Source organism: Sarcophilus harrisii, chromosome 6 (assembly GCF_902635505.1).
Source record: "Sarcophilus harrisii chromosome 6, mSarHar1.11, whole genome shotgun sequence".
NCBI classification, from domain to species: domain Eukaryota; kingdom Metazoa; phylum Chordata; class Mammalia; order Dasyuromorphia; family Dasyuridae; genus Sarcophilus; species Sarcophilus harrisii.
In genome coordinates this window covers 15,098,957-15,114,671 of record NC_045431.1, presented here as the reverse complement: position 1 = coordinate 15,114,671, position 15,715 = coordinate 15,098,957, and the positions used below count along the sequence as shown (strand labels likewise).

At 34.8% G+C, this 15,715-nt stretch overlaps 1 protein-coding gene across 3 annotated transcripts in view; it reads left to right on the top strand.

Moving 5' to 3' along the window:
• The window catches only part of SEPSECS (Sep (O-phosphoserine) tRNA:Sec (selenocysteine) tRNA synthase), a 54,239-nt gene that overhangs the window by 15,056 nt on the left and 23,468 nt on the right, over positions 1-15,715 (top strand). For all 3 annotated transcript variants that reach the window (XM_031943054.1, XM_031943056.1, XM_031943055.1), the window contains one exon: positions 11,566-11,668. In XM_031943054.1, the coding sequence (XP_031798914.1) occupies positions 11,566-11,668 (103 nt within the window). The remainder of the gene's footprint in view (positions 1-11,565; positions 11,669-15,715) is intronic.

Below are 15,715 nucleotides of genomic sequence, written 5' to 3'. Positions count from 1 at the left end.
CTGTATGATAGATGAAGATTAGTAATGTTGATACATATCTAGTTTTTATGTCAAGATATAGCAGTGTTTAATTTTATACTTTAAACGTGTTAAGATACATCTCCCTTGGGAAAAAATTTAAAGTTAAAAAAATCTTCCTTGGAAATTATTATTACTATAATAATATACTATTATATATTACATATGCTAATGCTATTAATTATTAGCTAGTTTTTAGCATTTATGCTAACAAAACTTTGTGTTCCAAATTTTTCACTTTCCTTTTTCTCTTCCCCTAGACAATAAGTGATCCAATATAGATTAAACGTGCAGTTTTTCTAAATATATTGAGAATCACTTTTTCAAAATTGATCGTATGTTAACTTTATACATAATAGTTCTTTTTCTTTGTTTTTAGTGGGAAGAGACAGTATAATGCACAGATGTAAATATTTTACTTTCTAGATGAAAGCAAATATAAATTTTCTAGTCCAAATTTTACTTTGCCCTAATTTAAAGCAGTTAAGCATTCAGTGAGTGCCTACTATGTGCAGACACTGTTGCTGGACATTGGGGACACAAAGGCAAAAATGAAACAGTTCTCTTCTTTGGTTCTATTGAGCAAAATAACATGCTTATGTAAGCATATACAAACATAGTTAATTGTGGGGTGAGCACAAGGCAGTAGCAGCTAGAGGGATTAGGAAAGGCCTCCTTTGGAGGTAGAGTTTGAGCTAAGCTTTGATGGGAGCTCAGGATTCTTAGTAGAGGTGATGGTAAGCAGCCTCTGCAAATGCATGGAGGTAGGAGATGGACTGTCATGGGTGAAGAATATCAAAAAGGCTCCCACAGAGTGGGACACAGGATGCATGAAGGTTGGGAAGCTAGGGTAGGAACAGATGTGTGAAAGCTGGAGGAGTTTGTATTTGATTCTGGAGGTCATTGGGAGCCCCTGGCATTTATGAATCAGTACAGAGACATGGCCAGACTTGGGATTTAGGAAAATCACATTGTTGTCTACATGGAGGATCATTTTCCTGGAACGAAAAGATTTGAGGTGATGAGACCAGTGAGGAGGCTTCTGCAGGAGTCCAGGTAAAAGGTGATAAAGGCCTAAGTTAGGGAAGTAGCTGTATTAAATAGAGAGAAGGAGATGTTGTGGAAGTAGAGTAGACAAGACGACCTCTGAGGGGCTATGTTGGGTCAAGGAGTGAGGAGGATGACGTTCATCTTGACAGAAACAGTGAAGTTCAGAAGCAGAAAATCAATGAGTTTTATTATGGATTTGATGAATTTGTAATCCTTACAAGACATGTAGCTTCTTAATTATAATGTATCCAGTCTTTTTAAATTTAATTTTATTTTTAAATTTAAAAAAGTCTATTCTTCCCTGCCTCCCCTTGACATAAAGGCATAATATGCACAGTTGAGTAAAACAAATTTCCAAAATTAGCCATTATTTTGCATTCAAAGTCAATGACCTTTTTGTCAGTAGATGGATAGGAAACATCCATCCTTAGTTTCTTAGAATTGAGATTGGTCATTGTGATGATCAGTTTTTAATTATTTCAGAGTTATTAGTCTTGATAATGTTATTGTTTAAATTATTTTCATGACTTTGTTCACTTCATTATTCATCAGTTCCTTTGAGGCTTCTTAGGTTTTTCTTAAAGCACAATGGTAGTATTCCATCACACTCATATATCATAATTTATTTAGCATTGTTCTTTGTGATGGGCACCTCTTTTAGTTTCCACATTGCCACTATAAACATTGCTGATATCCGTGTATGTATATGTGTGTGTCTGTGTGTGTGTGTGTGTGTGTGTGTGTGTGTGTGTATATATATATATATATATATTTATTTATTTATTTATAAATATGTATGTGTTTATATATCTTATATATGTATATGTCCATATACACATACATATATGAATTCTTTTCTTTGATTTCTTTGGGGTTTAGTTGTATAAGTTATTGCTTAGATCAAAGAGTATTCATAGTATCAATTATGAGTTTGGGGGCATAGTTCCAAATTGCTGTCTAGAATGACTAGATACATTTATAACCCCTGAATAGGCATTTAAATTGCCTGTTCTCATAGTACCTTGAACATTTATTATTTTTCTTTTTTTTTTTTTTCAGTGTCACTAATCTGATAGATAATATGAGGTAGAACTTTTCATTTGTTGGGACATATCAATAACATTGTTCACATATGAGTATCTTGGGATATTTCATGTAGTTGGGATATTTCATACTTTGTACTTTTTTTTCCTGAAAACTATCTATTCATATTTTTTTTTGACAATCAGTTTGAGAATGGTTCTTATTCTTAAAATTTGTCTTATATATCTTGGAAATGAGAAATTTGTCAAGCTTTCCCCCTCTATTTCCCATCTAATTTTAGTTGCATTTGTTTTTATTCATGTATAAGTGAATTCATAAAATATATAAAAAACATGTATAAATGTTTTAATTTTATGTAATCAAAATTGTCCATTTTATTTTCTGTTATCATTTCTCCCCTTGTTTGGTTATGAATTCTTTTTCCCTATCCATATGTCTGAAAGGTAATTTTTTATCCTTGCTCCTCTAATTTAGGTTGTCACTGTATGTGTAAGTCATGTATCGATTTAGAGATTAACTCGGTATATTTTGTGAGATTTTGTTTTTTTCAGTTAAGTTAGTTTTCTAACTAGATGTTGCAAAGTAGTGACTCATTTAAAAAAATGTAGGAACATAATAAACATAGTATCATAACTTTATACATGTTGAATGGTTGAGAAATACATGGGTACTATAGTAAATATTGGTAGAGACTATGGCATAGAATTGACTGGGCTGCTGCTTGGCCTATATCCAGATTCCCATGGATCAGGTTAGCAAAGAATTGAGCAGACCTCCAATACTGGCCTCTAGGTTAGAGTCTATGGAAGAAAGTGGGATGTGCTGATGTGAACCCGTCTTTTTTTTGTCAGAAGCTACTAGTACACCAGAAAATATATAATAACTAGAGCATTGATTTTGTTGATGGGGGGAAAAAAAAGAAAAAAGGAAGAAAAGAAAAGAACTGAAGTTTGCTGTTAGAAGTGGGTACTATAATGGTTGTAACTTAAGAGTTACTATAAAGAGGTATAGTTTTATCTATTCTTTCTGTCTCTCCAGGAAGAAATTGTACAAATTTGAAATTTGCATTACGTTTACATTATTCCCTGATATGTCAGTTATGTTGGAAGAGATTTACATTTTCAAAACAAGTATTGATAGATTATATTTAGTTTATGCAGGAATTTTTTCAAATAGTTGCTACTTCAGTAGCTGAGGGTTTTTGGATTTATCAGGTACTAAGTCATTATGTTCATTTGTTTCTGTGTATACATGTATATCTAATCTGTATTATTAATCAACTTTTATTTCTGATACCAAATCACTTTGATGGTTACTATTTTGTAAGTATAGTTTGAGATCTGATATTGCTAGGCTCCTTTTTCCTGCTTTTTTCCATCATTTCCAGTGAGATTCTTGACCCTTTGTTTTTCTTGGGGAATTGTTCATTTTTTTCCTAGTGAATAATCCTTTCGTAGTTTGATTTATCACTGAAATAAGTAAATTAATATAGATAGTATGTCATTTTTATCATATTGGGTCCACTTATTCATGAATAATAAAAATTTCTCTCATTATTTAGGTATGTCTTTAAATCTGCAAAAAGTATTTTGTAATTGTATTTATGTAATTACTATGTGTGTCTCGATAGGTTGAGTCACAAGTATTTTATATGTTCTGTAGTTTTAGAAATGGAATTTCTCTATCATTTCCTATTGGTTTTTGTTGATGTTAGAGAGAAATGCTGATGACTTATCTGGATTTATTTTACATTTTACAGCTTGTAAAATATTATTTCAGTTAATTTTTTAGATAACTACATTTTTCTAAGTAAACCTTTATATCATCTGCAAAAAGTGATAGTTTTTTTTTTCCTTTTTGCTTATATTTACTCCCTTAATTTCTTTTTCTAACTGCTTTAGCTAGTAGCATCCTTGCTTTACTCCTGATTTTATTGGAAAATTCTTTAGTTAATCCTTAGTTTTTGGATAAGCTTTCTATCGTATTAAGGAAGGTTTCATTTATTCCTTTGTTTTCTAGATTTGTTTTGTAAAATGGAAATGGGAGTGATATCTTGTTAAAAGTTGTTTTTGTATCTACTGATATCATAATGTGGTTTTTATTATTGAAATGCTCTGTTACATTGATAGTTCTCCTAATTTTAAAGCAACCCTGTGTTTCTGGAATAAATCCATCCTAGTCAATGTGTAGGCTCTTTGCTAGTACTTTTTTTTTTTTTAATTTAATTTTTACTTAATAGTTAATTTTACTTTATACTTTGAGGCCAGTATTTATTAGCAACATCAGTCTGTAGTTCCCTCTGTCTCTTTGTCTCTCCCTGACTTGGGCACCAAGGCCACATCTGTATCTTGGAAGGAGTTTTTCAGGGCTCCCTCTTTTCCAGGACCAGGGCCCTGGACCCAGAAGTGCACCGCTGCAGTGCTCTGCTCCTCTTCCTTGCCAGCCTCGATTGTTGTTGTCACTTTGTCACGCTTCCGCAGCTTGACAGTCCCTAGGAGCGTATCTGCCTCTAGGTCACCCTGACTCTGCGGCCCTGCTGTGAGCCCGGCTGACATGGCTGCCTCATGGTGCCCCACCTTGAGTCATGCTTCTGCTGTGGATCCAGGCTGACCTCTTCTTGCTGTCGGATGTGGCTGATGGCCCCACTCAGGCCCAAGGTTCAGTGGCTTTGTGAGATCCTTCTTGGCTGGACCTTGATCTCAGTGACTGTAGACCTCTCTCTCTCTCCCTGTGCTGTCCTAGAATAAACACGGGACTCAGATCAGTAAGCCTTTGTTAAATGCCTTGTGAAGTGCTGGGGACACAAAAGGAAGCTCAACATAGTTCTGGGGAGGATGGGTCAATAGTGCAGCTTAGAAGGCATATATTTGTTCACCTATCTTCCAAATGGATCATTCACTCTTTGCCCAACGTTGTAATCTCCAGGTCTGTGCTCAGGTCATCTCTCCTGTGTACAATTTTACTCCTTTCCTGTAGGGCAAGATAGATTTGTATACCTAACTGAATGTGTATGTGCTTCCCTCTTTGGACCCATTCTTATGAGAGTAAGGGTCATGCTCTCCCAATTGCCTTAATAACAAGAAAGTTTTTAGGAGTTAACAAGTATCATTTTCCCATTTAGACGTGTAAATAGTTTAGCCTTATTGTATCTTCTACAATTTTTTCCATGTTTACCTTTTTATGCTTCTTTTGAGTCTTGTATTTGAAAGTTAGATTTTTCTATTCAACTCTAGTATTTTCATCTGAAATGCTTGAAAGTGTAATTTGTCTTTTTTTTTTTCCTCCTGAAGGATTGTACTCAGTTTTGCTGGGTATGTGACTTTTTAGTTGTAATTTGCCCTCTAGAATATCTTATTTCAAGCCCTCTGATCTTTTTTTTTTTTTTTTTTTTTTTTTTTGGTTACCTTTTAAAGTAGAAATTGCTAGCTAAATCTTTTGTTACCTTGATTATGATATTTGAATTGTTTCTTTTTGGCTGCTTATAATATTTTCTCCTAGGTTTGGGATTTGTCATTCTGAAATCTCTTTCAAGAAAGTGATTGATGGAGTCTTTCAATTTTTATTTTACTCTCTGGCACTAGAATATCAGGGCAGTCATCTTCGATGGTACTTTGAAAGATGATGTCTAAGATGTTTTTTTTGGTCATGGCTTTCTGATAGTCCAATAATTCTTAAATGATCTCTCCTGGATCTGTTTTCCAGGTCAGTTGTTTTTTCCAGTGAGATAGTTCACTTTTTTCCTTATTCTTTTTTTCTTTTGATTTTATGTTTCTTGATATTTTGTGGAATTATTAACTTTTATTTGCCTGATTCTAATTTTTAAGGAATTATTTTCTTCAATGAGCTTTTGTATTTTTTCAGTTTGGTCAATTTTACTTTTTTACTTTTTAAAGGAGTTTTTCCTTTTTTTCTTTTCTTTTCTTTTTTTTTTTTTTTTTTGAATTCTTACATGAATTTTTGTAATTCATTTTTTGCATTTGGCCAATTCTGTTTTTCAAGACATTCTCTTCGTTGGAGATTTTGTGCCTCTTTTATAATTTGGCCTATTCTGATTTTTAAAGGGGTGTGTGTGTGTGTGTGTGTGTGTGTGTGTGTGTGTGTGTGTGTCTCCTTTACTTAGCTGTTGATTCTTTTTAAATGATTTTTTTGTATCACTCTCATTTCTCTTTCCATTTTTTTTTATCTTTATTTGATCTTTAAAAATCCTTTTTGAGCTCTTTCATGGCCTAAGACCAAATCACATTTTTCTTTGAAGCTTTAGATATAGCAGTTTTGAGTTTCTTTTCTTTTTCTGAGTGTTTTGATCTTCCCCTTCACTGTAATAATTTTTGGTAGTCAGGATCTTTTTCAGCTGTTTGCTTATTTTCTCAGCCTGTTTCTTGATTTTTAACCATCCTAAAGTGGGATTCTGCTTCCAAAGTGGTGAAGGCAATGTTCTGAGGTTCAGATTTCTTGTGTAGATGTTTTCAGAGATAATTCTGGGGACTTGTAAGTTTTAGGTTCTTTCAAGATGGTATGAGTTAGGGAGAGGTGTGTTTACTATTCTCTTGGCTTGTGTTCTGGTCTGATAACCACAAGCACTCTTCCTCCCTGGAATTGTGACCAGAGTCCCTGCTCCCCTGTAATCATAAGCTTTGCTGCTAATATTCTTCTTTGTCCTCTGAGGACCTGGAGGTCAGGATTGTGACCTACATCCACATATTGGCAATGTAACAGTCCTGTCCCCGGTTCCAGCAAGGGGTTCCTGTAAACTCCTTCTCACCAGTTGTCTGACTCTTTTACCTTCTGTGGGCTGAGAGGTCTACGAACCATCACTGCTGCCACTGATTCACTTGTCCCCAGTGCCCATTGCTGGTTTGCTGGGGCCTGGCTTACCTTGGATTGTGCTCCCCTGTGCAGTGGACCTTTTCTGCTAGTCTAAGATGTCTTGAATATAAAATTGTTTCATGCTGTCCTTTTGTGAATTCTGCCACTCCATAATTTGTTTTGATTCATTATTTTAAATTGTTCAGCTGAGAACTTGCCTTTTCTCTGCCATCTTGGCTCTACCCCTCTGTGTTTTCTTCTCAGATTTCCTGATCACAACTCAGTTTTGTTTTCTCTCTCAATTTTTGTTAAAGTAGTTGAAGTCGAGAAGAGTTGAGCTGTACTATTTCTAACTATACTGTCTTTACCAATTTTCAGTATTTCCAAATTTGAAAACAGCATTTCTCTGCCTTATAAATTTTATTTTAGTACTTAGAATGGTTATGATCATACATTTTTAAAAAAAAATATGGTAACCTTTTTCTTTTTCTATAGCTTGAGGAGACTTAGTTTGGTTTAAGCTTATAGATACCACATCATTGGGCAATATAATGAATGCATGTTAATTTTCATTACAACACAAATAGTTTTTAGAGGACTACTATAACAGGTTAATACAACTTTTTCATGATGATAGACCTGACTGTCTTCAAGAGCATAGTAGTTTTGTTTGTAGGTTACAGTGTTTTGCTTTCAGTAGGCACATGCTTCTGGACTAGCCTGGGAGAAGGAGCTCACTCTGACTTCAGTGTTTACTGACTCTGTGACACTGAGTTAATCTTTTGTCACTTGGTAGACCCAGTTCCTCATCTGTACAATTAGGACAGTAATAGTAATGCTTGCTCTATTTGCCTTGTATGAGAAAATATATTCCAAAGCCTCTTCTGAAGTCAGATGGTAGAGTTCAGGTTGAGATGCAGCTGAATGCTCCCAAAATTCTTTCCCAAACAATTTTAAAATAATGCATCAAATACAATTTTAAAATAATGCATCAAATACAATTTTGGTGTGCCTTGTGTGTGATAAAACATCAGAGGGAGACTTGACCTAAGACAGCTTAGAAGGTCTGCAGGAGAGGTCTTTAACACTGGGATGAGTACAGGCCTGGAGTGCTGCAGGAACATCAGCAGTGGGCCTCTGTAGCTATAGTAGCAGATTCAGGAGTTCTTAGTCCAGAGACTTTAAAGGGGTCAGACAGCTGGTCAGAAAGAGATTACAAGGAATCATTTGCTGGCATTGGAAGCAGTTAGTGCTAATTGGCAGCTCCATTGCCCATAACCTATCCTCAGTTGCAGTTGAGGACAGAGAGGAATTCTTGTAATATGTCACAAGGGACCAGGGAGGTTGGTCACAGTTCCAGGGCCAAGCAGAGCCACTAGTATTTGTGGATTCAGGGAACAGGGGCTTTTCCTGGATAAATACAAGAATATAGATCAGGAGAGCAATCATTACCTCTTTCCTATGATATCACCATTTTGAAAGCACCAAAAACTTGCAAACCCCCCAAACTAACTGTGGAAGCATGGGAAAACCTGAAGGTTGGGATAATGCCTCCTCATTCCCAGGTGAGCAGATTCTAATTTTTTTTTTTAAATTTTATTTAATAGCCTTTTATTTACAAGTTATATGTCTAGGTAACTTTACAGCATTAACAATTGCCAAACCTCTTGTTCCAATTTTTCACCTCTTACCCCCCACCCCCTCCCCCAGATGGCAGGATGACCAGTAGATGTTAAATATATTTAAATATAAATTAGATACACAATAAGTATACATGACTAAACCGTTATTTTGCTGTACAAAAAGAATCAGACTCTGAAATATTGTACAATTAGCTTGTGAAGGAAGTCAAAAATGCAGGTAGGCATAAATATAGGGATTGGGAATTCAATGTAATGGTTTTTAGTCATCTCCCAGAGTTCTTTCTCTGGGCATAGCTGGTTCAGTTCATTACTGCTCCATTGGAAATGATTTAGTTGATCTCATTGCTGAGGATGGCCAGGTCCATCAGAACTGGTCATCATATAGTATTGTTGTTGAAGTATATATTGATCTTCTGGTCCGAGCAGATTCTAATTTGAACATAAAGTTGAAAGTGAAAAAAATAAGCTAGGAATAAGAGAAAACAGCAAAAAAGAACCCAACCATCAAAAGCTACAAGGGATTCAAGGAAAACCAAGGCAGACTTAGATGATGATAACAATGTAAAAATAGCTTTAAACAAATTCTCAAAGAAAAATGTTAATTGGACCCAAGATCAGCTAGAATTCCTGGAAGAATTAAAGAGATGAGAATAAGAGAGGAAAAATTGGAAAAGAAATGAGAATGACATAAGATAATTATGAAAAGAGGCACAAAAAAGAACCTTAAAAAACAGGATTAGCTTAATGGTAAAAGAAACAACAGTTCACTAAAGAAAAGAAGCAGATTAGACCACATGGGAAAAGAGGCACAAAAATCCACTGACAAGAACTCCTTAAAAATCAGAATTGGCCAGATAGAAAAGAAGGTACAAAAATTTACCGAAGAAAATAATTCCTTAAAATTAGAATTGGGCAAGTGAAAGTTAATGAATGACTCCATGAAACATCAAGAAACAATCAAAATCAAAAGAAAAAAAATAGAAGAAAATGAATCAAAGACTGTGTCTCAGAGAAGTGAATAAAATTGGATAGATAAGAGAAGGCTAAATTACAAAGGGCTTTGACTGCCTAACAAAGCATACTTTATATCAGGGATCCTCAAACTACGGCCCATGGGCCAGATGCAGCAGCTGAGAACGTTTATCCCCCTCATCCAGGGTTATGAAGTTTCTTTATTTAAAGGCCCACAAAATAAAGTTTTTGTTTTTACTATAGTCCAGCCTTCCAACAGTCTGAGGGACAGTGAACTGGCCCCCTATTTAAAAAGTTTGAGGATCCCTGTTTTATATGCTCCTGGAGACAGTGGAGTTCACTGAGTAGGGGAGTGATTGGGCCTATATATGAGTGGCTGAATGGAGGATGGATTGCAGTGGGGAAAAGATTTTGAGGTTGACATATCCACCAGCAGACTGTGCTAGTCATGTGTGTAGTGATGAGGTTCTATGCTGGAGTGGTAGAAAAGGGGGCATGTTGGAGAGATGTTGCAGAGGTAAAATCAGTAAATCTTGTTATCAGTTTGAATATAGGGAGGTGAGAAATAATTGAAGAGTATAGATAAGATGATTTCTAAGCTTTGAGCCCTACGGACTGAAAAGATAGTGTTGCCCTCTTGGGAATAATGAAGGTTGGGGTTAGGGTAAAAATATTGTTTAGTTTTGGACATATTGAGATTGAGATGATTACTGGACGTCTGCTTCAAGTTGTCTAAAATCACTTAATTCTCTCTAATAATATTTTTGTATTATTGTAGTCTCTACAATAAGATTATTCTATTCTAGAAACAGAATTCTAGGAACTATTTTCATTTTTTTCTTAATTTTTATGATAGTTTAAAAATAAACTACTTTGTTTTCTAGGACTTATAATGTGTTTAAAGACTACTTCCCTTTAATTGTTCATGTGAGAAAGAGTTGTTTAAAATTGTTTATAGATTTTATTTTTAAAAATTAATACTGAAATGTTCTCATTTAACAGAAATTCAAGTAGGCCATTTGAAAATTATGGATATAGCAGTATTATAATTTTTTTTTAGTTTTAAAAAAGAACACATACTGTAAAAAGAGTTATTTATACAATAACCAAAATGATTTCACAGACTGTTTTTCCTCGCATTTAAAGCACTCTCTGTATATAACTTGCAGCATTTTCAGTCTTAACTCATATTGGTCTCCTTTATACATATTAACTCTCCTGCCAAACTATACTCCTCTTAATAACACCAATGAAACAAATACTGTATTTGCATTAATTTTGGCCAAAATGGCATTAATACAATATTATAGATTTTAAAATACTTCACATTAGCAAAAAAAAAAAATCTTATATTAAGTTCATAGAGTTAACAAGTGTTCTAAATAATAGCAGAAGTTGTTTTGAATTATGGACAAGAGTATATTGGTATTAGCTTTTGGTCTAAAATCATTAACTTTTTCATAGATTTAAAAAAAAAAAAAACTTTTTCATAGGTTATCAACTCCTCGCTATAAACTCTCAGCAGCATCATTTTAGATTTAGAGTTGAAATGGCATTATCTTTAAAGTGTCCGCAGTATCTTAACTATCTAAAAACTTTAAATGTTGGTACCAACATATAAAGATAAGTTTTAAAAAAAACATTTTATAATTTGTAACTGGCAAATTTGATTTCTTGGTCATGACAATTCACCTCTTAATTTTTTATTTCAATATAAATAAATAGAAATTTTAAAATGCTTCACTAATTTGACACAGGTTAAAATTTGTCTTTTTTTAGTATTTTAGACAATTACATTAAAATTTTCTAAATATATGCCGCCTTTTATCACCTGATACCATTACTTGAATTGAAAAATTTTTTGTTGCTGTAAAATAACAAAATGATTTTCAATATATTTGAGTGATGTTTGTGTTGGTCAGTAGCTTTATTGCAATAAACATGAGATCTGAATACTGTTAAAAAATAATTTGAATACTATAACTTTACAGTATTTCATGTGACTCACTAAATTAATGTTTTATATTTGTAGACTGGAAGAACTGGCTGTGATCTGTGCTAATTATGATATTCCACATATAGTCAACAATGCATATGGAGTACAATCTTCAAAGTGTATGCATCTTATACAACAGGTAAAAAAAGTTTTAATTAAAAATTAAATTTTAAAGTATAATAAAGTTTATTATCTTTTAAAAACAGGAAAGTTTTGGAGTGTATATACATGTTAATCACCAAAGCTTAGAATACCATTTCTGAAAAAATCTGCACTTTGAGAGTGTAGAGGCTAGGTATAAAAAGGCATAAAAGCTATTGAGAACTCAAAAACCCAACAACTACATGGCATTGGGAACAGAGCACTGAAGAAGCGATCATCTAGTTCTTGAAATCTTTAATTTCCTTTAAACTTCTATTTTTGATTACTCCATGGCCCAGATTGACCACACGCAAATCCCTCCACTAGAATAAGGTCATAGAGAAGGAGGAATTGAAAACACTTAGAAGCATCAATTTTATTCTTTCAGAGGGATACCTAGAGCTCATTTTCCTTTATATATTTAGAATGGGGAGAAATACAGTTCCTACCTCTTACGTCCATCTCAGTACAATGCAAGGAGAAATTATTTATGTTTTACCTCAGAGAAAATAGGCATTTAACTTAGAATTAGATGACTGACTCAAATTGTAGCCTTGCCACGTTCTGACTATGATGATTTTGGACAGTGCTTAAGCTCTCTGTGTCTGTTCCATAGCTATTAAATGAAAGGGCTGACAGAAATGGTCTCCACAGTTCTATTCTGTAACTCTGTGTTACCTTCAAACACCTTCATTTTTCCAGCATATGCCTTCTTATTGACAGTCTTACGACCTCAAGCTGTGAATTGAGGTTCAGGTACCTAATAGCAACTGTTTCTAGACCTTAGACCATCTGCCAATACATTCTTCATCTGAAATATGTTGACCTCAGTCTGTTTTTTCATAGTTATAGATTTATCTTTATGAGGAAAGAATGGGAATGCTGGTATAAAGTTTTGCTTACTAGGGCATTACTTCTTGGCTTTCCTGCTTATAATATGGTCTTTTTCTTTTGGGACATCTTAAGAAATATTTAGTAGCCTGAGATTGTGAAAATGTTACCCTGACATCAACACTTGGAACAATTTTTAGCTCTTTGTTTTACAAATTCTTTGAGTCTGTTGCTTTTTCTCTTCATTTTGCAACTGGTGGGATTTGTCCCCAGTTAGCTTGAGCTTTGGGGTAATCAAAAATAGGAGTTTACAAAGGAAGTTAAGAGATTTAAAGGAGCAAGTTATAGTGTTTTTAGTACTCAGAGTAGCTTTTGTATCTCATGTTGGACTTACAGAGCATGTGACCCACAAGACTAGACATTTCCTCTGATCTTCATAAACTCCAAAACAGAAATCATGTATCAGATAAAGCAATCTTAGCTGTCTCATTGGCTTAGGAGAGCAGTTTTAAACTCAAATAGAAACAGGGGTCATTTAAATGTATATATCATTATGTTCTATGCATTATATAACTAGGTGCATCATAGGATATTTATATGTTATCTAGTTGGTTTTATTTACTTTGTCTGGTTTTGGCCGCACTCAGGCATGCTGTGGGCCAGGGGCACATGTCTGATGGCTCTGGTCTAGATCACCAAGAACCCAAAGAAGGCAGCTTTTAACTTGCCTCCCCTCAGCAGCAAGCTGCTCAGACTGACCCAGCTCATGGGCTTAAAGCCCCCTAGACCCAACTCCCTCACTTTGCAGGGCCTGGAGGTCCGCGTTCCAAGTTCCAAAAAAGAGCTGAAGTCATGGTAGCCAGCAGGGTTCTAAATGTATCCAACCATTCTAGGAAGCAATTTGGAACCAGTCCCCCAAGTCACTTTACTATGAATCCTCTTTGATCTAGCAATACAACTAAACTCCAAAGAAATTAAAGAATTCATTTACATATATATGAACTTATACATATACAGCACAGAGGGAGCAGGACAAGACTTTGGTCTGGGCTGGCAATCGAGCTCCTCTGTACTCTAATCCTCAGCTTCTCAAACTGTGGGTTGCAACCTTGTCTGGGATCTCGTAGCTGAACATGAGGCTTGTGAAATTGATTTATTATCAACAAATGTGTGATTTGGATACTCGTATGCCTGGCATCATATAAAAAATTTCTCGGGTGTAATTTTCCACTCGTGAGGAAGGGGTCACGAGTGGAAAATGTTTAAGAAGCCCTGCTCTAATTCCTGCCTCTGCCCAGTGTCACAGAGATCTGCATTTTAAAAATCCATACAGCAGAAATTGGCCCAGGCTCATAATAGTGGTGATGGGAACTAGGCAGGACACTCTTTGGGGGGGGTGGGGGGGCTGAGAGATAACATCCAGCATCTAACTGGGGCTAATTCTTTCCCCCCCCAAAAGGCACTTGAAGCAGAGACCAAGGATGGTAAAATATGAATTGCCAAGAGTAGAAGAGGGCTGAGGCACTTGGAAATTCAGCCCCCCAGAGAGATCATTATCATAGGGAAGAGAGTCAAAAAGTGAAGAATAAGGGAAAATAAGAGCAAAAAAGGCTGAAAATACCAAAGATCCTAACTCAAAAGACCATGAACAGAGGTAGATAAGCCAACAAGAAAGACATAATAGATGAAGAAATACTGCTTCTCAATCTGGTAAATGAGTTCAGCATTTATAAATACATACTGCAAAACAAGGGGAAATGATTCAACCTCTGGTGAGGTGGATGAATATCCTTGTTCCAACTCTTTGCCACCTCAAAAAGAGCTGTTATAATACCCTGATACAAATAGATCCTTTTCCTTTTAGTTCTTTGTATTTTTATTAGAGCATGGAACCACAACTACAAACCATTCCTGAGTAATTTAAAAGAGAAAGGAGAATTGTGAAAACAGAATTTATGCAATGTGCCGCTGAATTATTGGAAAAATACAATTTATTAATACAATAGAAAATTTGGAATTAGTCACATCAAAGAAACAAATGGAAGGACATTGGGTTGGAAATTCAAATCTATAAAAATGAAGAAGGACAGTCTAGAAGAGAAACAAAAGGAAACAGCATTAAAAGAAAACATTTTCCATATAAGCAAAGTATATTTCCTGTGTTTTTCCCAAATGTTTTAAAGAGCAGATGTGGAACTATAGGTTAAAATATGTATATTTATGAGAATTGTGAATGCAGATAGGAAAGATGTGGATGCAAATAAAGAAAAATCTGTCTGAACAGAACTTGAGAGTATTGTTTATCAAATGAGGTGATGGAAACATATTAAGATAAGCATAGGTTGTATAGACCAACAAGCATAGATTGAATAAAACTTAATTTTATATTTCCCATTTATAAGTTTTTTAGTGTTCACTAGGACTTAATTGTCTTTTAAATTTTCATTTGAAAGCATTTATTAGAAATTAGATTTAATAAATTTAAAATAATTTGACAGGTGATTATACAGAGAATTACTTTTAGAATTTAAAAAACAGAACCCAGATCAATTTCTTTGCTTGATCTTAGGGTTAAAGTTTTGTCTTGTTTTGTTTTGCATTAGTCATAGGTAAAGCAAAACTTGGGGTTTAAAGTAAGTCATATAAATCAGAAATATCAGTTCACCAGGAACGTCACCAGGATAATCCATTATCCAAATGGATAATTGTGGATCTTCTTTGGAATCTGTGTAGTCATCCTGAATCTTAATGGACAGTGATTTCCTTAGGCCTAAAAAATATGATTGGTACTTAGTCTTAAGGCTTGGATGAGTGCTTTGAAAGGCCAGTGACTGTTGCACAGTACTTTCTACTTGGACTGAGATTAATGTTGAACTGTATTGGAATATTAGCTGTTGTTAAGATTCATCTGGGTCAGCTAGATGGCGCAGTGGATACAGCACTGGCCAGGAGGACCTGAGTTCAAATGTGACTCAGATTCATGAAGCTGTGTGACTCTCCGCAAGTCACTTAACTCTGATTTCTCCCTCCCCTCTCCCCTCAGCTCCCAAAAGATTCATTCTAAATAAAACTGAGAGTTGGAAGTCATAGAACGTGAACATTGATTTTTAAACACTGAGAATGGCTTTACTTTCCATATATGTTCTGTTTTTTGGTTTTGTTTTTAAACCTAGACCCTACAGGTCCTGTGCTATCTCCTCAGCCTTTGTTCTTG